The 26522-nt window shown below is 36.9% G+C and overlaps 1 protein-coding gene across 4 annotated transcripts in view; it reads left to right on the plus strand.

The window, feature by feature from the left end:
- GUCY1A2 (guanylate cyclase 1 soluble subunit alpha 2) overlaps nt 1-26522 on the plus strand; it is a 426827-nt gene that overhangs the window by 250300 nt on the left and 150005 nt on the right. For all 4 annotated transcript variants that reach the window (XM_079928804.1, XM_079928806.1, XM_079928807.1 and 1 more), the window contains exon 6: nt 20998-21141. In XM_079928804.1, the coding sequence (XP_079784930.1) occupies nt 20998-21141 (144 nt within the window). The remainder of the gene's footprint in view (nt 1-20997; nt 21142-26522) is intronic.

Consider the following 26522-nt stretch of genomic DNA (forward strand, 5'->3'; position numbering starts at 1 on the left):
TTTATTCTGTTTAACTGATTTATTTGTCTATTCTTTTACTGATACCACACTGTCTTGATTACTGTAGCTTTATAGTAAGTCTTGAAGCTATTCACTTTTGTGACATCAACTAACATGATTCAGCACTTATTATGTGTGTACTGAAAATACAGCAGAAATTCACCATTCTCTGGGGACATATTTAAAGTTCTGGTAAATCAGGAATCTCTGGAAAACGTTTCTTAAAAAAATAGAATCTTAATAATTATTTCATAAACAGTGAATGGATGGATTCCAGATAGAGAAATAACTTTGAGTATAAATAAGATGGTGGCAACAGAAAGTATGCAAAGAACATTGAGTTATTCATTTTGATTGAAGCATGGAATAAATTAGGATGATAGTGGTGGATAAAGGTAGAATATTAGAACCATAATACTGAAGTTCTTACAGGACAGTCTACTGTATAGCAGAAAGAAATTTTCAGTTGCCACACCTACCCTGAGGATTTACAGCAAAATTGTGACCGGAAAATAAATATATATATTTATGCACATATATATTATTTGCTAACATATCTCAGTATTTAATAACCCTTGTGATAAACAACCTAAGGGCTGGCAATATTGTTTTCCACATGATTGAGATCTTGAGCAGTAACTGGAATTTGCATTAATAGATCTACTGAGAGTTTTATCAGAAGAAGAGCTTTCTTTATTAGGCAGTCATTTGGAATCTATTTCCCCTCATTTGGGAGTAGTTCCCAAGCTAAATAACTGTGCTATTTATATTCATGACCTCTTTTCAATGTGCCTTATCAGCTAAGCACTATAGAGACATCCTTGAAAGAAGTATTATTATTATTTGGGTCAGAAATATCAATCAAAATGAGTGTAATTAGAATTTTTTAAAAGAATGCTAGATTTTTTTAAGTAGCTTTATCAGTAAGTCCTTAAACTTGTTTCCATTTGAATTGCTAAGCCATTATGCACAATAATACAATTAGACGTATTTTCTTTGCTTAATGTAAAACTTTATATTTTTTTTATTTAACATCTTTATTGGAGTATAATTACTTTACTGTGTTGTGTTAGTTTCTGCTGTATAACAAAGAAAATCAACTATATGTATACATATATCACCATATCTCCACCCTCTTGCATCTCCCTCCCACCCTCCCAATCCCACCCCTCTAGGTGGTCACAAAGCACCGAGATGATCTCCCTGTGCTATGCAGCTGCTTCCCACTAGCTATCTATTTTACATTTGGTAGAGTATATATGTCAATGCTTACTATCTCACTTTTTTGCAGCTTGCCCTTCCCCCTCCACATGTCCTCAAGTCCATTCTCTATGTCTGTGTCTTTATTCTTGTTCTGCCTCTAGGTTCACCAGAACCATTTCTTTTTTTTTTTTAGAGTCTATATATATATGTGTGTGTGTTAGCATATGGTATTTGTTTTTCTCTTTCTGACTTACTTCACTCCATATGACAGACTAGGTCCATCAACCTCATTACAAATAATTCAATTTCATATCCTTTTATGCCTGAGTAATATTCCACTGTATATATGTGCCACATCTTATTTATCCATTCGTCTATCAATGAACACTTTGGTTGCTTCCATGTCCTGGCTATCGTAAATAGTCCTGAAATAATTCATTTTGAATTATGGTTTTCTCAGTGTTTATGCCCAGTAGTGGGTTTACTGGGTCATATGGTAGTTCTATATTTAGTTTTTTAAGGAAGCTCCATACTGTTCTCCATAGTGGCTGTATCAATTTCCATTCCCACCAACAGTGCAAGAGGGTTCCCTTTTCTCCACACCCTCTCCAGCATTTATTGTTTGTAGATTTTTTGATTATGGCCATTCTGACTGGTGTGAGATGATACCTCATTGCAGTTTTGATTTGCATTTCTCTAATGATTAGTGATGTTAAGCATCCTTCCATGTATTTGTTGGCAATCTGTATATCTTCTTTGGAGAAATGTCTGTTTAGGTCTTCTGCCCATTTTTTGATTGGGTTGTTTGTTTCTTGATATTGAGCTACATGAACTGCTTGTATATTTTGGAGATTAATCCTTTGTCAGTTGCTTTATTTGCACATATTTTCTCCCATTCTGAGGGTTGTCTTTTCATCTTTCTTATGGTTTCCTTTGCTGTGCAAAAGCTTTTAAGTTTCATTATGTCCCATTTGTTTATTTTTGTTTTCTTTTCCATTTCTCTAGGAGGTGGGTCAAAAAGGATCTTGCTGTGATTTATGTCAAAGAATGTTCTTCAGATGTTATCCTCTAAGAGTCTTATAGTGTCTGGCCTTACATTTAGTTCTTTAATCCATTTTGAGTTAGGTGTTAGGAAGTATTCTAATTTCATTGTTTACATGTACATGTCCAGTTTTCCCAGCACCATGTATTGAAGAGGCTGTCTTTTCTTCTTTGTATATTCTTGCCTCCGTTATCAAAGATAAGGTGACCATATGTACGTGGGTTTATCTCTGGGCTTTCTATCCTGTTCCATTGATCTATATTTCTGTTTCTGTGCCAGTACCATACTGTCTTGATTACTGTAGCTTTGTAGTGTAGTCTGAAGTGAGGGAGCCTTGTTCGTCCAGCTCCATTTTTGTTTCTCAAGATTGCTTTGGCTATTCTGGGTCTTTTGTGTTTCCATACATATTGTGATTTTTTTTTGTTCTAGCTCTGTGAAAAATTCCATTAGTAGTTTGATAGGGATTGTATTAATCTGTAGATTGCTTTGGGTAGTATAGTTATTTTCACAATGTTAATTCTTCCAATCAAAGAACATGGTATATCTCTCCATCTCTTTGTATTGTCCTTGATTTCTTTCATCAGTGTCTTATAGCTTTCTGCATTCAGGACTTTTGTCTCCTTAGGTAGGTTTATTCCTAGGTATTTTATTCTTTTTGTTGCAATGGTAAATGGGAGTGTTTCCTTAATTTCTTTTTCAGATTTTTCCTCATTACTGTATAGGACAGCAAGAGATCTCCTTGCATTAATTTTGTATCCTGCTACATTACCAAATTCATTGATTAGCTCTAGTAGTTTTCTGGTAGCATCTTTAGGATTCTCTATATATAGTATCATGTCATCAGCAAACACTGGCACTTTTACTTCTTCTTTTCCAATTTGGATTCCTTTTTCTTCTCTGATGGCTGTGGCTAAAACTTCCAACACTATGTCAAATATTAATGTTGAGAGTGGGCAACCTTGTCTTGTTCCTGATCTTAGAGAAAATGCATTCAGTTTTTCACCATTGAAAATGATGTTGGCTGTGGGTCTGTCATATATGGCCCTTATTATGTTGAGGTAAGTTCTCTCTATGCCTACTTTCTGGAGAGTTTTTATCATAAACAGTGTTGAATTTTGTCAAAAGTGTTTTCTACATCTCTTGAGATTATTGTATGGTTTTTCTTCTTCAATTTGTTAATATAATGTACCACATTGATTGATTTGCATATTTTGAAGAATCCCTGCATTCCTGGGGCAAACCCCACTTGATCATGGCGTATAAGACTTTTAATGTGCTGTTGGATTCTGTTTGCTAGTATTTCGTTGAGGATTTTTGCATCTATGTTCATCAGTGATATTGGCCTGTAGTTTTCTTTTTTTGTAGTATCTTTGTCTGGCTTTGGTATTAGGGTGATGGTGGCCTTGTAGAATGAGATTTGGAGTGTTCCTCCCTCTGCTATATTTTGGAGGTGTTTGAGAATGATAGGTGTAAGCTCTTCTCTAAATGTTTGATAGAATTCGTCTGTGAAGCCATCTGGTCCTGGAGTTTTGTTTGTAGGAAGATGTTAAATCACAGTTTCAATTTCACTGTTTGCAATTGGTCTGTTTATATTTTCTATTTCTTCCTGGTACAGTCTCAGAAGGATTTGCTTTTCTAAAAATTTGTCCATTTCTTTCAGGTTTTCCATTTTACTAGCATATAGTTGCTTGTAGTAATCTCTCATGATCCTTTGTATTTCTGTAGTTTCAGTTCCTACCTCTTTTTCATTTCTAATTCTGTTGATTTGAGTCTTACTCCTTTTTTTCTTGATCAGTCTGGCTAATGGTTTATCAATTTTGTTTATCTTCTCAAAGAACCATCTTTTAGTTTTATTGGTCTTTGTATTGTTTCCTTCATTTCTTTTTTCATTTATTTCTGATCTGCTCATTATGAATTCTTTCCTTCTGCTAACTTTGGGTTCTTTGGTTCTTCTTTTTCTAATTGCTTTCGGTGTAAGATTAGGTTGTTTATTCGAGATTTTTCCTGTTTCTTGAGGTAGGATTGTATTCCTGTAAACTTCCCTCTCAGAACTGCTTTGGCCTCATCCCCTATGTCTAGGGTCATCATGTTTACATTGTCATTTGTTTCTAGGTATTTTTTGATTTCCTCTTTGATTTCTTCAGTGATCTCTTGGTTATTTAGTAATGTATTGTTTAGCCTCCATGTGTTTGTATTTTTTACACTTTCTTTCCTGTAATTGATATCTAGTCTCATAGCATTGTGGTCGGAAAAGATACTTGATACATATTCAGTATTCTTAATTTTACTGAGGCTTGATTTGTGACCCAATATATGATCTATCCTGGAGAATGTTCCATGAGCAATTGAGAAGAAAGTGTATTCTGTCATTTTTGGATGGAATGTCCTATAAATATCAATTAAGTCCATCTGGTTTAATGTATCATTTAAAGCTTGTGTTTCCTCATTTATTTTCATTTGGGATGATCTGTCCATTGGTGAAAGTGGGGTGTTAAAGTCCCCTACTATGATTGTGTTACTGTCGATTTCTCCTTTTATGGCTTTTAGCATTTGCTTATGTATTGAGGTGCTCCTATGTTGGGTGCATAAGTCTTTACAATTGTTATATCTTCTTGGATTGATACCTTGATCATTATGAAGTGTCCTTTTTTGTCTCTTGTAATAGTCTTTGTTTTAAAGTCTATTTTGTCTGATATGAGAATTGCTACTCCAGCTTTCTTTTGATTTCCATTTGCATGGAATATCTTTTTCCATCCCTTCACTTTCAGTCTGTACGTGTCCCTAGCTCTAAAGTGGGTCTCTTGTACACAGCATATATATATGGGTCTTGTTTTTGTATCCATTCAGCCAGTCTGGGTCTTTTGGTGGGAGCATTTTATCCATTTACATTTAAGGTAGTTATCGATATGGATGTTCCTATTCCCATTTTCTTAATTGTTTTGGGTTTGTTATTGTAGGTCTTTTCCTTCTCTTGTGTTTCTTGCCTAGAGAAGTTCCTTTAGCATTTGTTGTAAAGCTGGTTTGGTGATGCTGAATTCTCTTAACTTTTGCTTGTCTGTAAAGGTTTTCATTTCTCCATCAAATCTGAATGAAAGCCTTGTTGGGTAGAGTAATCTTGCCGGTAGGTTTTTCCCTTTCATCATTTTAAATATGTCCTACCACTCCCTTCTGGCTTGTGAGTTTCTGCTGAAAGATCAGCTGTTAACCTTCTGAGGATTCCCCTGTATGTTATTTGTTGCTTTTTCCTTGCTGCTTTTAGAATTTTTTTGTGTGTTTAATTTTTTATAGTTTGATTAATATGCATCTTGGCATGTTTCTCCTTGGATTTATCCTGTATGAGACTCTCTGCACTTCCTGGACTTATTTCCTTTCCCATGTTAGTGAAGTTTTCAACTATAATCTCTTCAAATAATTTCTCAGTCCCTTTCTTTTTCTCTTCTTCTTCTGGGACCCTTATAATTCTAGTGTTGGTGCATTTAATGTTGTCCCAGAGGTCTCTGAGACTGTCCTCAATTCTTTTCATTCTTTTTTCTTTAATCTGCTCTGCGGTAGTTATTTCCACTATTTTATCTTCCAGGTCACTTATTCATTCTTCTGCCTCAGTTATTCTCCTATTGATTCTTTCTAGAGAATTTTAACTTCATTTATTGTGTTGTTCATCATTGTTTGCTCTTTAGTTCTTCTAGGTCCTTGTAAAAGATTTCTTGTATTTTCTCCATTCCATTTTCCAAGATTTTGTATCATCTTTACTATCATTACTCTGAATTCTTTTTCAGGTAGACTGAGTATTTCCTCTTCATTTGTTTGGTTTGGTGGGTTTTTACCTTGCTCCTTCATCTGCTGCATATTTCTCTGTCTTCTCATTTTGCTTAACTTATTGTGTTTGGACTCCTTTTCTCAGGCTGCAGGTTCATAGTTCCCATTGTTTTGGTATCTTCCCCCAGTGGGTAAGGCTGGTTCAGTGGCTTGTGTAGGCTTCTTGGTGGAGGGGACTGGTGTCTGTGTTCTGATGGATGGGGCTGGATCTTGTCTTTCTTATCAGCAGGGCCTTGTCAAGTGGTGTGTTTTGGGGTGTCTGTGAACTTACTATGATTTGGGGCAGCCTCTTTGTTAATGGGTGGCGTTGTGTTCCTGTGTTCCTGCTAGTTGTTTACCATCGGGCATCCAGCACTGGAGCTTGCTGACCATTGGATGGAGCTCGGTCTTACTGTTGAGAGAGAGATCTCTGTGAGAGCTCTCGCCAATTGATATTACTTGGGGCTGGGAGGTCTCAGATGGTCCAATGTCCTGAACTCAGCCCTCCCACCTTAGAGGCTCAGGCCTGACACCAGGACAGGGAACCAAGACCCTGTCAGCCACATAGCCCAGAAGAAAATGGAGAAAATTAATTAATTAATTAATATAAAATTATTAAAAGAAAAAAGTTGTTAAAATAAAAAAGTAATAATAAAAAAAAAGAGAGCAACGACACCAATAAAAAAATCCACCAATGATAACAAGCGCTAAAAACTATACTATGATAAACGTAAAAATCAGAAAAAAGTCAGTCTCATACAGCAAACCCCAAGTCTACAGTTGTTCCCAAAGTACACCACCTAATTTTGGCTTGATTATTTGTATATTCAGGTATTCCACAGATGCAGGGTGTGTCAAGTTGATTGTGGGGATTTAATCTGCTGCTCCTGAGACTTGGAGTAATTTCCCTTTCTCTTCTTTGTTCACACAGCTCCTGGTGTTCAGCTTTCATTTTGGCCCCACCTCTGTTTGTAGGCCACCCTCAGACATCTGTTCACTGCCCAGACAGGAGGAGGTTAAGTCAGCAGCTGATTAGGGGGCTCTGGCTCACTCATGCCAGGGGGAGGGAGGGGTACAGTAGTTATAATTGGAATGCGGGGCGAGCCTGCAGTCCAGAGCCCCATGTGAAGTTGCAACAGCCTGAGGTGCATGGTGTGTTCTCCCAGGGAAATTGTCCCTGGATCACAGGACCCTGGCAGTGGTGGGTTGCACAGGCTCCCGGAACAGGGTTGTGGATAGTGACCTGTGCTTGCACACAGGATTCTTGGTGGCTGCAGCAGAAGCATTAGCGTTTCATGTCCATCTCTGGAGACTGAGCTGATAGCCACGGCTTGCTCCCATCTCTGGAGCTTGTTTAGCCAGTCCTCTGCCTTCTGTGGGTTGACAGAGAAGGAATCCCCTCTCCTTGCACACCCCGAAATCATGGTCTCTTGCCTCTTATGCAGGTCCAGTCTTTTTTCCAGACTCCCTCCCCGTTAACTATGGTGCCTTAGCCCCCCCTTCAGGCTGTGTTCACGCCGCCAACCCCAGTCCTCTCCCTGGGATCTGACCTCTGAAGCCTGAGCCTCAGCTCCCAGCACACCCCCTGGCAGGTGAGCAGACAAGCCTCTCAGCCTGGTGAGTGCTGGTCAGCACCAATCCTCTGTGTGGGAATCTCTCCACTTTGCCCTCTGCACTACTGTTGCTGCACTGTCTTCCGTGGCTCCAAAGCTTTCCCCCCACCCACCCCCATCTCCGCCAGTGAAGGGACCTCCTAGTGTGTGAAAACTTTCCCTCCTTCACAGCTGCTTCCCAGAGGTGCAGGTCCCGTCCCTATTCTTTTGTCTCTGTTTTTTCTTTTTTCTTTTGCCCTACCCAGGTACGTGTGGATTTTCTTGCCTTTTGGGAAATCTGAGGTCTTCTGCCAGTGTTCAGTAAGTGTTCTGTAGGAGTTGTTCCACGTGTAGATGCATTTTTGATGTATTTGTAGGGAAGAAGGTGATCTCCACATCTTACTCCTCCACCATCTTGAAGGTCTCCCCACCTGGATGTATTTAATTGTACTCAACAAACTTTGGATCATTGAATACCTCTTGTGCCAGATGATTCTCAGCATTTGGTGGGTATGTGCAGGGATGGAGAGATGGTGACTGACTGGAAGTTTTCATATAAAGTTCTGAAAATTATGAATATGTCTGGAGAAGCATATTGCCCCCACTATTAAGGCAAAACTCCGAGAAAAATTTATATGGCAATGGCTGGAGCTCAGGGTAGTGCTGCTTTTCTCCATTCTGAAGGCTTATTAGCACTTTTTAAAAAATGTGAATATCTGGGTGGATTTTGTATATTTTTAATTCACATCACACACCAGAAGTCTTCAAACTTTGAGAATCATAAAGTTTACCTGGAAGCATGTGAGAATGCAGTTAGCTTTGTCTTATACTTAGATTTTCTTTTAATAGATCTAGGTGGGGCCTAGAGATCTAATTTTTAGTAAGTACTGTCTAGGTGATTCTTATGTGGGTGGTCCTGAATTTTGCATTCAGAAAGCTTGCTTAGTGGACAATTTCCACTCCAATGTAGAAACTGCACAAATTTAAAGCATTTAATAAAACTCTATTTGGGCATCCTTATACTTACTGTGCTAGGATTCAGGGATATAAAGTTAAATATAGCTAGTAGAGGGAGAGTATAAACACATACATGCACAAATGCACACACACCCCAAAACATACTGTAATATAGAATTATGTTCATCAAATATGTGTATAAGAAAGTCACAGACCCAGAAGTAGGGAAAGTAAACTTGAGAAAACGTGAGGGCTGGGCTTCCCTGGTGACGCAGTGGTTGAGAGGCTGCCTGCCAATGCAGGGGACACAGGTTCATGCCCCGGTCTGGGTAGATCCCACATGCCATGGAGTGGCTAGGCCCATGAGCCATGGCCGCTGAGCCTGCATGTGAGGTTCATATTAATTAGGAAGAAAAGAGTTCAGATAACCCAGGACAATCTACAACTTCAAGGTAATCTTTTGAGCAAACTCCTACTGCAGAAACAAGGTGATTATTAAAGAATATGAGATGAGAGCTTCTGGACAAGTGACATTTTTTTCCATTCCAAATATATGGTCAGGAGTCTTTCATCTGCAGGAGCAGGGTATCACCTGTAACTTTTTCACCTGGTTCTCAGACCATAGCCTCTCAGGATCTGACAAGATTGTTCTTATTAAAGGAAAAATGTGGCCCAACTCCTACAATACCACCTGCTATGTGAAGGGAAATCAGACTACTTTCAGAAGGGTAGCCCAGGGACACACTCAAGGCTATTTTGGTACTAGTCTGGTTAACTCCTACTTCTGGAAATTATCTCTGCTCCAGGGACATTTTTATTACCTTCCACTTATTGTTACACCTGTGCTTGACCAACAGTGATGTTTATGTGCTGGCGTTTCTGCATCTTGGCTCCTCTGGACTGCCAGTGCTCTCAACTTCAATAATGTAGCTTCTATGGCCATGGCCATCACTTTGCTTAACCCAAGAAAATGATGCTAAAGACTGCACTGCTTTCATCTACATTGCTTGAGCATTTGTTTTTGTCAGGGCCTTCCTACTTGCTTTTGATATATGTACTCGTGAGTCATGTTTGAAGAGAGCAAGTATATCTTCAAGAAACACAACCTCAACAACAATAAAAAACTGGGTTCATGCTTGCTGTCTGTGGCAAACTGTTCATCTTCAAGTAGGTCCAGTGGATGTTCCATACCCCTATCACCTCTGCTTGGCCACTGACACCTGGATTTTCATATTTGGCCAGGAGCCTATTTCACCCACTCAGCTGCTGAGTACCTGGAAAAACAGGAATATAAACAGCAGAGACCTGCTGAGTATGTATGAAATAAAGGGGGAAATGTAAAATGTCTCCAAATTTACCCAAGTATACAGTTTTTCCTGGTCTTCTGCTACTTACAAGTTTTCACGAAGACCTTTGCCATGCTCTACCTTTTTATGGCCAGCCTTTTGGATAATCTATGTCCATACCACCAACAATCCTTTTGTCTGGTTTCTAGTTATCAAGTACCTCCAGAACTGTTTTGTGGACTCAGGGTGCCTGCCAATCACTAGAAAACTCCTCTACTGTACCCCTCTCCCTGTCACTCAGGAATCGAACCTAATATAAGACAGGTGATTGGGCTGGCAGGTGTGGCCCAATCCTCACAGCAAGCACAAATATGGTATCCTTTCTGAAAATCAAGTGTTCTTAGCCACAATGACCTCATCATGCCCAGGTGACCAAGTGCTCTGTGAAATGCTAGGAGGGAAAAAGAAGACATTTTTCATTTTTAGGCTTACATCATATTCCAACACCTCTCTTCTCTCTCCTTCCCACCTCCATTTCTTTTTTAAAGACTCTAGGGGCCAAAAACAGAAAGCAGAACAATTAGAAAAGCAGACTTTCTTTTTTTTTTTTTGATAAATCAATGCATTTAATATAAAATGGGCTCATAAAAATATAAAAGATGAGTAAATGTAAAACATAATTTAGGAATTATTTATAAGTATGGTATAAAAATCCAGAATCCATAAAGGAAAAAAACTGGTACATTTGTCAGTAAAAATTCTAAAATATGTGTGCAACAAAAGTATCATTACAAAGTCAAAAGACCAACAAAATAAGACAAAAAAATGCAAATCTCATGACAGAAAAAGGCCTTAGTATACAAATAATTCTTACAAAGCTCTTAGAAAAAGGCTAATCAAAAATTTGGAAAGTTGGTACAAAACTAGAATTACAAATGACCAACAAAAAAGGAAGACCCTCAAACTCAAAAATAAGAAAATTAAAATGGGAAACTATTTTTAGCTGATCCAGTTGGCAAAGATTTGTTTTTTTGTTTGTTTTTGTTTTTTTATTCTTGAATTTTATTTTATTTATTTATTTTTTATACAGCAGGTTCTTATTAGTTATCTATTTTATACATATTAGTGTATATATGTCAATCCCAATCTCCCAATTCATCCCACCACCACCTCCACCACTCCTGCTTTCCCCCACTTGGTGTCCATATGCTTGTTCTCTCCATATGTGTCTCTATCTCTACCTTGCAAACCAGTTCATGTGTACCATTTTTCTAGATTCCACATAAATGTGTTAATATTCGATATTTGTTTTCCTCTTTCTGACTTACTTCACTCTGTATAAGTCTCTAGGTCCATCTACGTCTCTGCAAATGACTGAATTTCATTCTTTTTATGGCTGAATAATATTCCATTGTATATATGTACCACATCTTCTTTGTTCATTCGTTTGTCAATGGGCATTTAGGTTGCTTTCATGACCTGGCTATTGTAAATAGTGCTGCAATGAACATTGGGGTGCATGTGTCCTTTCGAATTATGGTTTTCTCTGGGTACATGCCCAGTAGTGGGATTGCTGGGTCATATGGTAATTCTATTTTTAGTTTTTTAAGGAACCTCCATACTGTTCTCCTTAGTGGCTGTATCAATTTACATTCCCACCAACAGTGCAAGAGTGTTTCCTTTTCTCTGCACCCTCTCCAGCATTTGTTGTTTCTAGATTTTCTGATGATGTCCATTCTAACTGGTTGGATGTGATACCTCATTGTAGTTTTGATTTGCCTTTCTCTAATAATTAGCCTTGTTGAGCACCTTTTCATGTGCCTGTTGGCCATCTGTATGTCTCTTTGGAGAAATGTCTACTTAGGTCTTCTGCCCATTTTTTGATTGGGTTGTTTGTTTTTTTATATTGAGCTGCATGAGCTGCTTGTATATTTTGGAGATTAATCCTTTGTCAGTTGCTTCATTTGCAAATATTTTCTCCCATTCTGAGGGTTGTCTTTTTGTCTTGTTTATGGTTTCCTTTGCTGTGCAAAAGCTTTGAAGTTTCATTAGGTCCCATATGTTTATTTTTGTTTATATTTTCATTATTCTAGGAGGAGGATCAATAAAGATCTTGCTGTGATTTATGTCATAGAGTGTTCTTCCTATGTTTTCCTTTAAGAGTTTTATAGTGTCCAGTCTTACATTTAGGTCTTTAATCCATTTTGAGTTTGTTTTTGTGCGTGGTGTTAGGGAGTGTTCTAATTTCATTCTTTTACATGTAGCTGTCCAGTTTTCCTAACATCACCTATTGAAGAGGCTGTCTTTTCTCCATTGTATATTCTTGCATCCTTTGTCATAGATTAGTTGACCATATGTGCATGGGTTTATCTCTGGGGTTTCTATCCTGTCCCATTGATCAATATTTCTGTTTTTGTGACAGTACCATGTTGTCTTGATTTGTAGGTAGTATAAAGCTACTATACTAGCTTTGTAGTATAAACTGAAGTCGGGGATTCCTCCAGCTCCGTTTTATTCCCTCAAGATTGCTTTGGCTATTCAGGGTCTTTTATGTATCCACACAAATTAAATTTTTTTTTCTAGTTCCTTAAACAATGCCATTGGTTATTTGTTAGGAATTACATTGAATCTGTAGATTGCTTTGGGTAGTATGGTCATTTTCACAATATTCATTCTTCCAGTCCAAGAACATGGTATGTCCCTTCATTTGTTTGTATCATCTTTGATTTCTTTTGTCAGTGTCTTATAGTTTTCTGCCTACAGGTCTTTTGTCTCCCTAGGTAGGTTTATTCCTAGGTATTTTATTCTTTTTGTTGCAATGGTAAATGGAAGTGTTTCCTTAATTTCTCTTTCAGATTTTTCATCATTAGTGTATAGGAATGCAAGATATTTCTGTGCATTAATTTTCTACCCTGCAACTTTACCAAATTCATTGATTAGTTCTAGTAGTTTTCTGGTGGCATCTTTAGGATTTTCTATGTATAGTATCATGTCATCTGCAAACAGTGACAGTTTTACTTCTTCTTTTCCAATTTGTGTTCCTTTTATTTCTTTTTCTTCTCTGATTGCCATAGCTAGGACTTCCAAAATGTTGTTGAATGATAGTGGTGAGAGTGGACATCCTTGTCTTGTTCCTGATCCTAGAGGAAACGCTTTCAGTTTTTCACCATTGAGAACGATGTTGGCTGTGGGTTTGTCATATAATGTCTTTATTATATTGAGGTAGGTTCCCTCTATGCCCCCTTTCTGGAGAGTTTTTATCATAAATGGATGATGAATTTTGCCAAAATATTTTTATGCATCTATTGAGATAATCATATGGTTTTTATTCTTCAATTTGTTAAAATGGTGTATCACATTGATTGATTTGCATATATTGAAGAATCCTTGTATCCCTGAGATAAATGTCACTTGATCATGGTGTATGATCCTTATAGTGTGTTTTTGGATTCTATTTGCTAGTATTTTGTTGAGGATTTTTGCACCTATATTCATCAGTGATATTGGTCTGTAATTTTCTTTTTTTGTAGTATCTTTTCCTGGTTTTGGTATCAGGGTGTTTGGTGGCCTCGTACAATGAGTTTGGGAGTGTTCTTTCCTCTGCAATTTTTTGGAAGAGTTTGAGAAGGATGGGTGTTAACTCTTCTCTGAATGTTTGATAGATTTCCCCTGTGAAGTCATCTGGGTCCTGGACTTTCGTTTGTTGGAAGATTTTTAATCACAGTTTCAATTTCAGTGCTTGCATTTGTTCTGTTCATATTTTCTATTTCTTGCTGGTTCAGTCTTGGAAAGTTGTGCTTTTCTAAGATCTTTTCCATTTCTTCCAGGTTGTCCATTTTATTTGCATATAGTTGCTTGTAGTAGTCTCTCAAGGTCCTTTTCATTTCTGCAGTGTCAGTTGTTACTTACCCTTTTTCATTTCTAATTCTGTTGATTTGAGTCTTCTCCCTTGTTTTCCTCAGGAGTCTGGCTAATGGTTTATCAATTCTGTTTATCTTCTCAATGAACCTTCTTTTAGCTTTATTGATATTTCCTATTGTTTCCTTTGTTTCTTTTTCATTTATTTCTGATCTGATTTTTATGATTTCTTTTCTTCTGCTAACTTTGTGTATTTTTTTTTCTTCTTTCTCTAATTGCTTTAGGTGTAAGTTTAAGTTGTGTATTTGAGATTTTTCTTGTTTTTTGAGGTAGGATTATATTGCTCTAAACTTTCCTCTTGGAACTGCTTTTGCTGCATCCCATAGGTTTTGGATTGTCATGTTTTTGTTGTCATTTGTCTCTAGGTATTTCTTCAGTGATCTCTTGGTTATTTTGTAATGTATCGTTTAGCCTCCATGTGTTTGTGTTTTTTACTTTTTTTCATTGTAATTTATTTCTAATCTCATAGCATTGTGGTCAGAGAAAATGCTTGATATGATCTCAATTTTCTTAAATTTACTGAGGCTTGATTTGTGACCTAAGATGTGATCTATCCTGGAGAATGTTTTGTGTGCACTTGAGAAGAAAGTGTAATCTGCTCTTTTCAGGTGGAATGTCCTATAAGTATCAATTAAGTCCATCTGGTATAATGTGTTATTTAAAGCTTGTGTTTCCTTATTTATTTGCATTTTGGATGAACTGTCCATTGGTATAAGTGAGGTGTTAAAATCCCCCACGATTATTGTGTTACTGTTGATTTCCTCTTTTATAGCTGTTAGTATTTGCCTTATGTATTGAGGTGCTCCTATGCTGGGTGCATATATATTTATAATTATTATATATTCTTCTTGGATTGATCCCTTGATCATGTAGTGTCCTTCCTTGTCTCTTGGAACATTCTTTATTTTATAGTCTATTTTATCTGATATGAGTATTGCTACTCCAGCTTCCTTTTGATTGCCATTTGCATGGAATATCTTTTTCCATCCCCTCACTTTTGGTCTCTTTGTGTCCCTAGGTCTGAAGTGGGTCTCTTGTAGACAGCATATATGCGGGTCTTTTTTTGTATCCATTCAGTGAGCTAGTGTATTTTGGGTTGAGCATTTAATCCATTTACATTTAAGGTAATTATCAATATGTATGTTCCTATTACCATTTTCTTAATTGTTTTGGTATTGTTTTTGTAGGTCCTTTTCTTCTCTTGTGTTTTCCACTTAGAGAAGTTCCTTTAGCATTTGGTGTAGAACTGGTTTGGTTCTTCTGAATTCTCTTAGTTTTCGCTTGTCTGGAAAGTTATTGATTTCTCCATCAAATCTGAATGAGATCCTTGCTGGGTAGAGTAATCTTGGTTTTCTGTTCTCCCTTTCATCACTTTACATATATTGTGCCACTCCCTTCTGGTTTGTAGAGTTTCTGCTGAGAAATCAGCTGTTAACCTTATGGGAGTTCCCTTGTTTGTTATTTGTCATTTTTACCTTGCTGCTTTTAATAATTTTTCTTTGTCTTTAATTTTTGTCAGTTTGATTACTATGTGTCTTGGTGTGTTTCTCCTTGGGTTTATCCTGCCTGAGACTCTCTGTGCTTCCTGGCTTTGGGTGACTATTTCCTTCCCCATGTTATGGAATGTGTCCACTATAGTCTCTTCAAATATTTTCTCGGGTCCTTTCTCTCTCTCTCTTCTCCTCTGGCACCCCCATAATGCCAATGTGGTGTGTTTAATATTGTCCCAGAGGTCTCTTAGTCTGTCTTCATTTATTTTCATTCTTTTTTCTTTATTCTGTTTCACAGCAGTGATTTTCACCCATCTGTGTTCCAGGTCACTTATCTGTTCTTCTGCCTCAGTTATTCTGCTATTGATTCCTTTTAGTGTATTTTTCATTTCAGTTATTGTACTGTTCATCTCTGTTTATTTGTTCTTTGATTCTTCTAGGTCTTTGTTAAACACTCCTTGCATCTTCTGGATCTTTGCTTCCATTCTCTTTCTGAGGTCCTGCATCATCTTCACTATCATTATTCTGAATATTTTTTTCTGAAAACTTGCTTATCTCCACTTCATTTAGTTGTTTTTCTGGGGTTTTATCTTGTTCCTTCGTTTTGTACCTAGTCCTCTGCCTTTTCATTTTGTCTATCTTTGAATGTGGTTTTCATTCCACAGGCTGCTGGATTGTTATTCTTGCTTCTGTTGTCTGCCTTCTGGTGGATGAGGCCATCTAAGAGGCTAGTGCAAGCTTCCTGATGGTAGGAACTGGTGGTGGGTATAGCTTGCTGTTTCTGTGGTGGATAGAGCTCAGTAAAACTTTAATCCACTTGTCTGCTGATGGATGGGACTGAGTTCCCTTGCTGCTGGTTTTTTGGCCTAGGGCAACCCAGTACTGGAGGATACAGGCTCTTTGGTGGGGCTAATGGCAGACTACGGGTGGTCTCATGCCAAGGAGTACTTCCCAGAACTTTTGCTGCCAGTGTCCTTGTCCGTGTGGTGAGCCATAGCTGCTCCCCACCTCTGCAGGAGACCCTCCTACACTAGCAGGTAGGTCTGGTTCAGTCTCCTATGGCATCACTGCTCCTTCCCCCTGGATCCTTATGTGCACACTTCTTTGTGTGTGCCCTCCAAGAATGGAGTGTCTGTTTCCTGCAGTCCTGTTGAAGTCCTGCAATCAAATCCCACTAGCCTTCAAAGTTGGATTCTCTGGGAATTCCTCCTCCCATTGCCCAACCCCCAGGTTGGGAAGCCTGATGTGGGGCTCACAGCCTTCACTCCAGTGGGTGGATTTCTGTGGTATAATTGTTCTCCAGTTTGTAAGTCACCCACCCAGCGGTTATGGGATTTGATTTTGTTTTGATTGCATCCCTCCTACCATCTCATTGCAGCTTCTCCTTTGTCTTTGGATGTGGGGTATCTTTTTTGGTGAGTTCCAGTGTCTTACTGTCAATGATTGTTGAGCACTTAGTTGTGATTCCAGTGTTCTCGCAAGAGGGCATGAGCACAAGTCCTTCTACTCTACCACCTTGGAGCAATCTAGAAAAGCAGACTTTCTAACTTGTTTCTCCTCTTGATTGTGTCCAGATGAAGAGAGGGAGGCTATCCAGTAAGGTAGACTGTCAGAGTTCTCTGACTCTCTACTATTATGCCCTCTCCCCAAACTCCCTTTCACAAGTTCTACAAAGTTCAAAGGAAGATAGTCCCAGGACTATGGGATGGAAGGACTGAGGTGGTCATGAGTTTCATGGGGCAGAGATTATTTACTGCCCAGTTATGTGCAGTGTTCTTGTAGGGTAATCCTAGCCCCAGTACCACCCTCACCCTTATTTACAACACACACATTCTTTCCTCCCCACTGTGCCCAAATTTCCAAGAAATTTCCCAGATAATTCTTGAACATTAGTCTGGAGGGGAGGGAGAAGAAAACATGGGGATGAGCTTCTATTAGAAAGTATAAATAAATTATTTTAAGTAATAAATTAAAGCTAAAATAAATAAAAAGGGTGAATGCATAACTCTAAGAAGTTTATTTATACCACCTTTATTTCTTGAATAATGTAGGGAGTTTGATTATAAAGTGTTGAGAAGATATACTGAGATAGATTAATTCTTTAAAGTTTGATAAAAGCAGGTATAATAATATGTGGGGCAACAGTTGTTACATAATATTTTTAGTATTTAAGCCTCCTCTTTTATGTTCAGAGAAGGATGTAAGGTTTTTCTGACATTTGCATAAGCTCTATCTTTTTCATTTCCAAGTTTAGTTTAGTCATCTTTATTTTTATCTAATGTCATTTAAGAACAGGTTGGAGATACTGAAAATAAATGAGATGCACTATTTTAGATGGTGTCTATTAAAAAAACACTGAGACAATTATAAAGGAATTCAGACCATAGTCAACTTTTTGGACAGTTTTTTGGTAATATGTTTATAATGTCTACTTGTTTAACTCAAGGAAACAGCCTCAAAAGAAATTTAACTGATATATAATGCTTTCACTTTCCCTGCTCCTTTTGAAGCAAAGTTGATCTAAGTTTGAAGGGAATACACTAAAATTTCCACATGTATTCAATTCTGCTAAATTTGTGTAGACCTGACATTTAGATGAAGGGAGAGGAGAAAAGAATAGAGCTTTAATGGAAAGCTGCATTACTAAGGTGTTTCATCCAAGATTTTCAGGTTAAGATACTGAATATATCTACAAGGAAAGAAAAACATCTCAAGGATGTATTACTTGCACTTTACAGACATCTAGCTGTTTGAAAATTTCTAAGCGATCACATATTCATTCATGTTCTCATTAGTACTATTCACCAGATATTTCTGATCCTTCTCTGAGCACAAGTTTGGTTGCATTTTCCCATCTCCTTTTTGTTAAACATGGTCACGTGACTTGCTTTGACGAATGAATCCTGACAAAAAGCCATATATGTCACTTATGGGAGGAAGCTTTAAGAGCTAGTGTATAATCAGAACCTCTTTTCTTCTGACATGGCAACCAGCTTCAGATGAGGAGATTCTATTGGCACTGTCCCTGGAGTGAAGAGATGTGGCACAATGTTTCTCTCCTCTACCCCAATCCCCTAACCCCCATAAATATGCAACATGAATCAGAAAAAACCTTTGCTATTTTAGAGCATTACGATTTGCAGGTTGTATTGTTACTGCAGCATAATCTAGCCTGCCATGATGACAACAACATATTTTAGAATTTTTTTTTTATGTCGGGTGTTTAAGAATAAGTGTGAAAATTTCACATCTTAATCTATGGGTTTTTTGCTGTCTATTTCTTACCTAGCTCTTGATCCTATTGTTTCTGATAGCTAGTCTGGATTTAAATATTTGGAAACTAAATGTTATGTAATCTTACAGGAATGGATTTTAATGTGAATTTCTTATATTTATGTTGTGTACTTAATTTGATTTTTTTTTGTCATTTGCTAACATATTGGTCCATCTTCTCCATACTATTACATTATATATACCTAAGGAGAAAGTACAACATATAACTAACTAATCTTTATATATGCCTGTGGTACAAATTCTAGAAATACACATTTAGTGGTATTCAATAAATTTTTACTGAAATGATAGTGGAGTTAATACTGATGAGAAGTTTGATAATGATAGAGACTCCAAGAAAAGATAATGCTCCAGGAACATGCATGTTCAGAGTGACTGGAGTGCAGTTCAATTTATACAAATAATTAACTGCTTATGTGTTCTAATATTTGAAAATCAGAAGTTAGTTTCAAATTATATAACTAACAACATTCTAGATGTTTTAATTGTATAGAAATACAAAAGTATGAGATAAATCTGAGGTTTAGCAAAAGACATTGTGTTTTTAGGGGGAAATGGTAAATGACCACATTTCAGACGTTTGCTATTTGCTGGTTTTCTTCCTCAGTGAGAGATTTTGGTGGAAGTATATTTTAGTATTTAGAATAAAACTTTTGCTGACTCACATTGTATCATCTTTCTGTTCTTACCATACAATTTTAATTTACATTTTCTGGCCCCAGATAACAGATCCTGAAGTGAAGATTTGGAACTTCTTGATAGGTCTGAGTGTATTTGAATCATTTTTGATGCATATTTCCTGGTAAGATTCAGATAATCATTGATAATTTTGGCATCTCTAGTTTCATGACACTCATAGGTGCTGTCATCACATTCCCTAAATTTGTGCTCACAGAATGTAATGCAGAGAAGCTTTTTAATATTAAAGTGTTAGGATTCATTCACATGAAATTTAATTATTGCTGTTAAATCTTAACTAATAGAATATTTTGTAATTCTTGTTGTATTTATGATAGAAGCATCTCCAGTAATTTAGAAGCAATTTTTTCCTACCCAGATCTACATGGCACACAGGTCTACATGGTGCTCATAAAATAAATGGGGCAAATGAGCAACTGATTAGAATGACTGTTATTGTAATCATAGTTAAATATGGTTGATTGTTTATTCATTTGATAGTTATTTATTAAATAGTTATATTTAAGACACTATCATGAGCACTATGAGTACAGACATTAAAATGACATGATCCCATTCTTACAGAGCTCACTTTGTAGCTGTGGATACATATTGATTATATATTGATACATATTGATTATAATCTATGATGAATGCTATAATATAGACGTGTGCTGTTGAAACAGAGTAGAAGAAAGGATTAGTTTTGCTACTAAGAACTAATGGAAGGACCATGGAGTGATTCACAGAAAAAGTGATATTGGAATTGGACATTTAATACAATAGTTCATCACTTTTTTCTAATTAAAAATTAGACCTACTGAACATAATCACCATATCTACCTTGGATAATTAGAAAACTTTCCTCTAGAAATGAGTTGTGCCTAACTTTTATACCATGTTCTATGCTTTGGAATTTTGGAAGTTTTATCCCTGGGTAAATATTGAAAATATTTAACAATCACAATAGCCATTCAGAATGGTTGCTGACATGGTATGGAAAAACTCTTGACAGTGCCTGTTAACTCTTTAATTGTAAGATTATGGATGGGTTTCTGTGCATGAAGTTCTCATCTCAAATATAACCAATACTAGTTTCTTCCATTTAGGATATTTGTGAGGATTAAATGAGATAATGCATGTAAAGCAGTTGATGCAATTAATGGTAGAGTGTATGAATTCAAGAAGTGTTACATGTTATAATTATTAAGAGTAAATAAGAATAGACTAGACAACAAATTACAGATATATCAAAAAGTGTGACACCTGAAACTAACACAACATTGTAAATCAGCTATACTTCAATTGAAAAAATAAAAATAAACACTAAAACGTGTGGAGTAACTGGGAAAAATTGCAAAAAGAATTACTTTCCAGTGAAGGTCTACTTGAAGGTTTGAAGGAGATGAGTGTCTTTGTAAAAAGTCATTATTTGGAAAATATCCAGGCAAAACACTGACAATTCTATTTTTGTGAGGGATAATTATTTTATATTCTAGTTGTTTCTGATTTCAATGATCATCTATGGTGTTAATGTTGATGAACAAACAGGTCTGGGGTGACATGTTAGTATTTGACTCTGGCTGTTTGCAAACTCTTTTATGATTATACTCTATTGTCTAATTGCTTGATTTATTGATGTTTTGATGATATGTTTTCCAGTAACATTTGTGATTGCAGATAAGTATTTCAACTTTGGCTCATTATCATACATTTGCATTTGATTTGTCTGACTGCTGCAGGTGGAAACAATAGGTGATGCATACTGTGTTGCTGCAGGGCTCCACAGAAAAAGCCTCTGCCATGCTAAACCCATTGCTCTGATGGCCCTGAAGATGATGGAACTTTCTGAAGAGGTGCTGACACCTGATGGAAGACCAATTCAGGTAAGCCTCTCAATAGTTTTGTTTGAGTAGTAATGTACCTTTAACTGAAGAGGCAAGAAATTCCCTTCTGAATTCTACATACTATAGTTTACAGATCTAGATAAGCCAGTTGCTCAAGAAGGAGGGATTACTAGAGATAACTCATAAACACAGGAAATGAACAAATGGAATATGACCCAAAATAGGAAAAGTTGTGTGGAAGACAAATTACTATGGGGACAAAAAAAAAAAAAGAGAGTTAAAGGATTAAACCAAGGAAGGAACCTGCTGTCAGTGACCAATTCAACAACACCAAGCAACAGTGATGGTGAGAGTCAGTTCTGAGAGACAATCCGAAGAGCAAGAAATAAGAAGCAAGAAATTGGAGGACCTGAACAACTTCCTATGGATAGTGTACAGGTGTTCTTATGAAGCCTTAGGTCTCAGGGTTACTTCTTTTTTTATTTTATTTTTTTACATCTTTATTGGAGTATAATTGCTTTACAATGGTGTGTTAGTTTCTGCTTTAAAACGAAGTCAATCAGTTATACATATGTTCCCATATCTCTTCCCTCTTGTGTCTCCCTCCCTCCCACCCTCCCTATCACACCCCTCCAGGTGGTCACAAAGCACCGAGCTGATCTCCCTGTGCTATGTGGCTGCTTCCCACTAGCTATCTGCCTTATGTTTGGTAGTGTATATATGTCCATGCCTTTCTCTCGCTTTGTCACAGCATACTCTTCCCCCTCCCCATATCCTCAAGTCCATTCTCTAGTATGTCTGTGCCTTTATTCCTGTCTTACCCCTAGGTTCTTCATGACATTTTTTTTTTAAATTCCATATATATGTGTTAGCATACGGTATTTGTCTTTCTCTTTCTGACTTACTTCACTCTGTATGACAGACTCTAGGTCTATCCACCTCATTACAAATAGCTCAATTTCATTTCTTTTTATGGCTGAGTAATATTCCATTGTATATATGTGCCACATCTTCTTTATCCATTCATCCGATGATGGACACTTAGGTTGTTTCCATCTCTGGGCTATTGTAAATAGAGCTGCATTGAACATTTTGGTGTATGACTCTTTTTGAATTATGGTTTTCTCAGGGTATATGCCCAGTAGTGGGATTGCTGGGTAATATGGTAGTTCTATGTGTAGTTTTTTAAGGAGCCTCCATACTGTTCTCCATAGTGGCTGTACCAATTCACATTCCCACCAGCAGTGCAAGAGAGTTCCCTTTTCTCCACACCCTCTCCAGCATTTATTGTTTGTAGATTTTGTGGTGATGGCCATTCTGACTGGTGTGAGATGATATCTCATTGTAGTTTTGATTTGCATTTCTCTAATGATTAATGATGTTGAGCATTCTTTCATGTGTTTGTTGGCAGTCTGTATATCTTCTTTGGAGAAATGTTTATTTAGGTCTTCCGCCCATTTTTGGATTGGGTTGTTTGTTCTTTTCTTATTGAGCTGCTTATAAATTTTGGATATTAATCCTTTGTCAGTTGCTTCATTTGCAAATATTTTCTCCCATTCTGACGGTTGTCATTTTATCCTGTTTATGGTTTCCTTTGCTGTGCAAAACCTTTGAAGTTTCATTAGGTCCCATCTGTTTATTTTTATTTCCATTTCTCTAGGAGGTGGGTCAAAAAGGATCTTGCTGTGATTTATGTCATAGAGTGTTCCGCCTATGTTTTCCGCTAAGAGTTTGATAGTTTCTGGCCATACATTTAGGCTTTTAATCCATTTTGAGCTTATTTTTGTGTATGGTGTTAGGGAGTGATCTAATCTCATACTATTACATGTATGTGTCCAGTTTTCCCAGCACCACTTATTTGAAGAGGCTGTCCTTTCTCCACTGTACATTCCTGCCTCCTTTACCAAAGATAAGGTGACCATATGTGCGTGGGTTTATCTCTGGGCTTTCTATCCTGTTCCATTGATCTATCTTTCTGTTTTTGTGCCAGTACCATACTATCTTGATTACTGTAGCTTTGTAGTACAGTATGGGATCAGGGAGCCTGATTCCTCCAGCTCAGTTTTTCGTTCTCAAGATTACTTTTTCTATTCGGGGTCTTTTGTGTTTCCATACAAATTGTGAAATTTTTTGTTTTAGTTCAGTGAAAAATGCCAGTGGTAGTTTGATAGGTATTGCATTGAAACTGTAGATTGCTTTGGGTAGTAGAGTCATTTTCACAATGTTGATGCTTCCAATTCAAGAACATGGGATATCTCTCCATCTATTTGTATCAACTTTAATTTCTTTAATCAGTGCCTTATAGTTTTCTGCATACAAGTCTTTTGTCTCCTTAGGTAGGTTTATTCCTAGATATTTTATTCTTTTTGTTGCAATGGTAAATGGGAGTGTTTTCTTGATTTCACTATCAGATTTTTCATCATTAGTATAAAGGAATGCCAGAGATTTCTGTGCATTAATTTTGTATCCTGCTACTTACCAAATTCATTGATTAGCTCTAGTAGTTTTCTGGTAGCATCTTTAGGATTCTCTATGTATAGTTTCATGTCATTTGCAAACAGTGACAGCTTTACTTCTTTTCTGATTTGGATTCCTTTTATTTCCCTTTCTTCTCTGATTTCTGCGGCTAAAACTTCCAAAACTTTGTTGAATAAGAGCGGTGAGAGTGGGCAACCTTGTCTTGTTCCTGGTCTTAGTGGAAGTGCTTTCAGTTTTTCTCCATTGAGGATGATGTTCACTGTGGGTTTGTCATATATGGCCTTTATTATGTTGAGGAAAGTTCCCTCTATGCCTACTTTCTGCAGGGTTTTTATCATAAATGGGTGTTGAATTTTGTCGGCTGTACATCTATTGAGATGATCTTATAATTTTTCTCCTTCAGTTTGTTAATATGGTGTATCATGTGATTGATTTGCATATATTGAAGAATCCTTGCATTCCTGGAATAAACCCCACTTGATCATGCTGTATGATCCTTTTAATGTGTTGTTGGATTCTGTTTGCTAGTATTTTGTTGAGGATTTTTGCATCTATGTTCATCAGTGATATTGGCCTGTAGTTTTCTTTCTTTGTGACATCCTTGTCTGGTTTTGGTATCAGGGTGATGGTGGCCTCGTAGAATGAGTTTGCGAGTGTTCCTCCGTCTCCTATATTTTGGAAGAGTTTGACAAGGATAGGTGTTAGCTCTTCTCTAAATGTTTGATAAAATTTGCCTGTGAAGCCATCTGGTCCTGGGCTTTTGTTTGCTGGAAGATTTTTAATCACAGTTTCAATTTCAGTGCCTGTGATTGCTCTGTTCATATTTTCTATTTCTTCCTGATTCAGTCTTGGCAAGTTGCGCATTTCTAAGAATTTGTCCATTTCTTCCAGGTTGTCCATTTTATTGGCATAGAGTTGCTTGTAGTAATCTCTCATGATCTTTTGTATTTCTGCAGTGTCAGTTGTTACTTCTCCTTCTTCATTTCTAATTCTACTGATTTGAGTCTTCTCCCTTTTTTTCTTGATGAGTCTGGCTAATGGTTTATCAATTTTGTTTATCTTCTCAGAGAACCACCTTTTAGTTTTATTGATCTTTACTATCGTTTCCTTCATTTGTTTTTCATTTATTTCTTATCCGATTTTTATGACTTCTTTCCTTCTGCTTACTTTGGGGTTTTTTGTTCTTCTTTCTCTAATTGCTTTAGGTGCAAGGTTAGGTTGTTTATTCGAGATGTTTCCTGTTTCTTAAGGTAGGATTGTATTGCTATAAACTTCCCTCTTAGAACTGCTTTTGCTGCATCCCATAGGTTTTGGGTCGTCGTGTCTCCATTGTCATTTGTTTCTAGGTATTTTTTTATTTTCTCTTTGATTTCTTTAGTAATCACTTTGTTATTAAGTAGTGTATTGTTTAGCCTCCATGTGTTTGTATTTTTTACAGATCTTTTCCTGTAATTGATATCTAGTCTCATAGCATTGTGGTAAGAAAAGAAACTTGATACAATTTCAATTTTCTTAAATTTACCAAGGCTTGATTTGTGACCCAAGATATGATCTATCCTGGAGAATGTTCCATGAGCACTTGAGAAAAATGTGTATTCTGTTGTTTTTGGATGGAATGTCCTATAAATATCAATTAAGTCCATCTTGTTTAATGTATCATTTAAAGCTTGTGTTTCCTTATTTATTTTCATTTTGGATGATCTGTCCATTGGTGACAGTGGGGTGTTAAAGTCCCCTACTATGAATGTGTTACTGTTGATTTCCCCTTTTATGGCTGTTAGGATTTGCCTTATGTATTGAGGTGCTCCTATGTTGGGTGCATAAATATTTACAACTGTTATATCTCCTTCTTGGATTGATCCCTTGATCATTATGTAGTGTCCTTCTTTGTCTCTTCTAATACTCTTTATTTTAATGTCTATTTTGTCTGAAATGAGAATTGCTACTTCAGGTTTCTTTGGTTTCCGTTTGCATGGAATATCTTTTTCCAGCCCCTTACTTTGAGTCTGTATGTGTCTCTACGTCTGAAGTAGGTCTCTTGTAGACAGCATATATATGGGTCTTGTTTTTGTATCCATTCAGCCAATCTGTGTCTTTTGGTGGGAGCATTTAGTCCATTTACATTTAAGGTAATTATCGAAATGTATGTTCTTATTCCCATTTACTTAATTGCTTTGCGTTCATTATTGTAGATCTTTTCCTTCTCTTGTGTTTCTTGCCTAGAGAAGTTCCTTTACTATTTGTTGTAAAGCTGGTTTGGTGGTGCTGAACTCTCGCAGCTTTTGCAGCTTTTGTAAAGGTTTTAATTTCGTCATCAAATCTGAATGAGATCCTTGCTGGGTAGAGTAATCTTAATTGCAGTTTCTTCTCCTTCATCACCTTAAATATGTCTTGCGAGTCCCTTCTGGCTTGCAGAATTTCTGCTAAAAGTACAGCTGTTAACCTTATGGGGATTCCCTTGTGTGTTATTTGTTGTTTTTCTCTTGCTGCTTTTAATATGTTTTCTTTGCATTTAATTTTTGACAGTTTGATTAATATGTGTCTTGGCGTATTTCTCCTTGTTTATCCTGTATGGGACTGTCTGTGCTTCCTGGACTTGATTAACTATTTCCTTTCCCATATTAAGGAAATTTTCAACTATAATCTCTTCAAATATTTTCTCAGTCCCTTTCTTTTTCTCTACTTCTTTAGGAACCCCTATAATTCGAATGTTGGTGCATTTAATGTTGTCCCAGAGGTCTCTGAGACTGTACTCAGTTCTTTTCATTCTTTTTTCTTTATTCTGCTCTGCAGTAGTTATTTCCACTATTTTATCTTCCACGTCACTTATCCTTTCTTCTTCCTCAGTTATTCTGCTATTGATCCCATCTAGAGTATTTTTAATTTCATTTATAGTGTTGTTCATCATTCCTTGTTTGCTCTTTAGTTCTTCTATGTCCTTG

The sequence above is a fragment of the Stenella coeruleoalba genome (assembly GCF_951394435.1).
Source record: "Stenella coeruleoalba genome assembly, chromosome: 8".
Classification (NCBI taxonomy): Eukaryota; Metazoa; Chordata; class Mammalia; order Artiodactyla; family Delphinidae; genus Stenella; species Stenella coeruleoalba.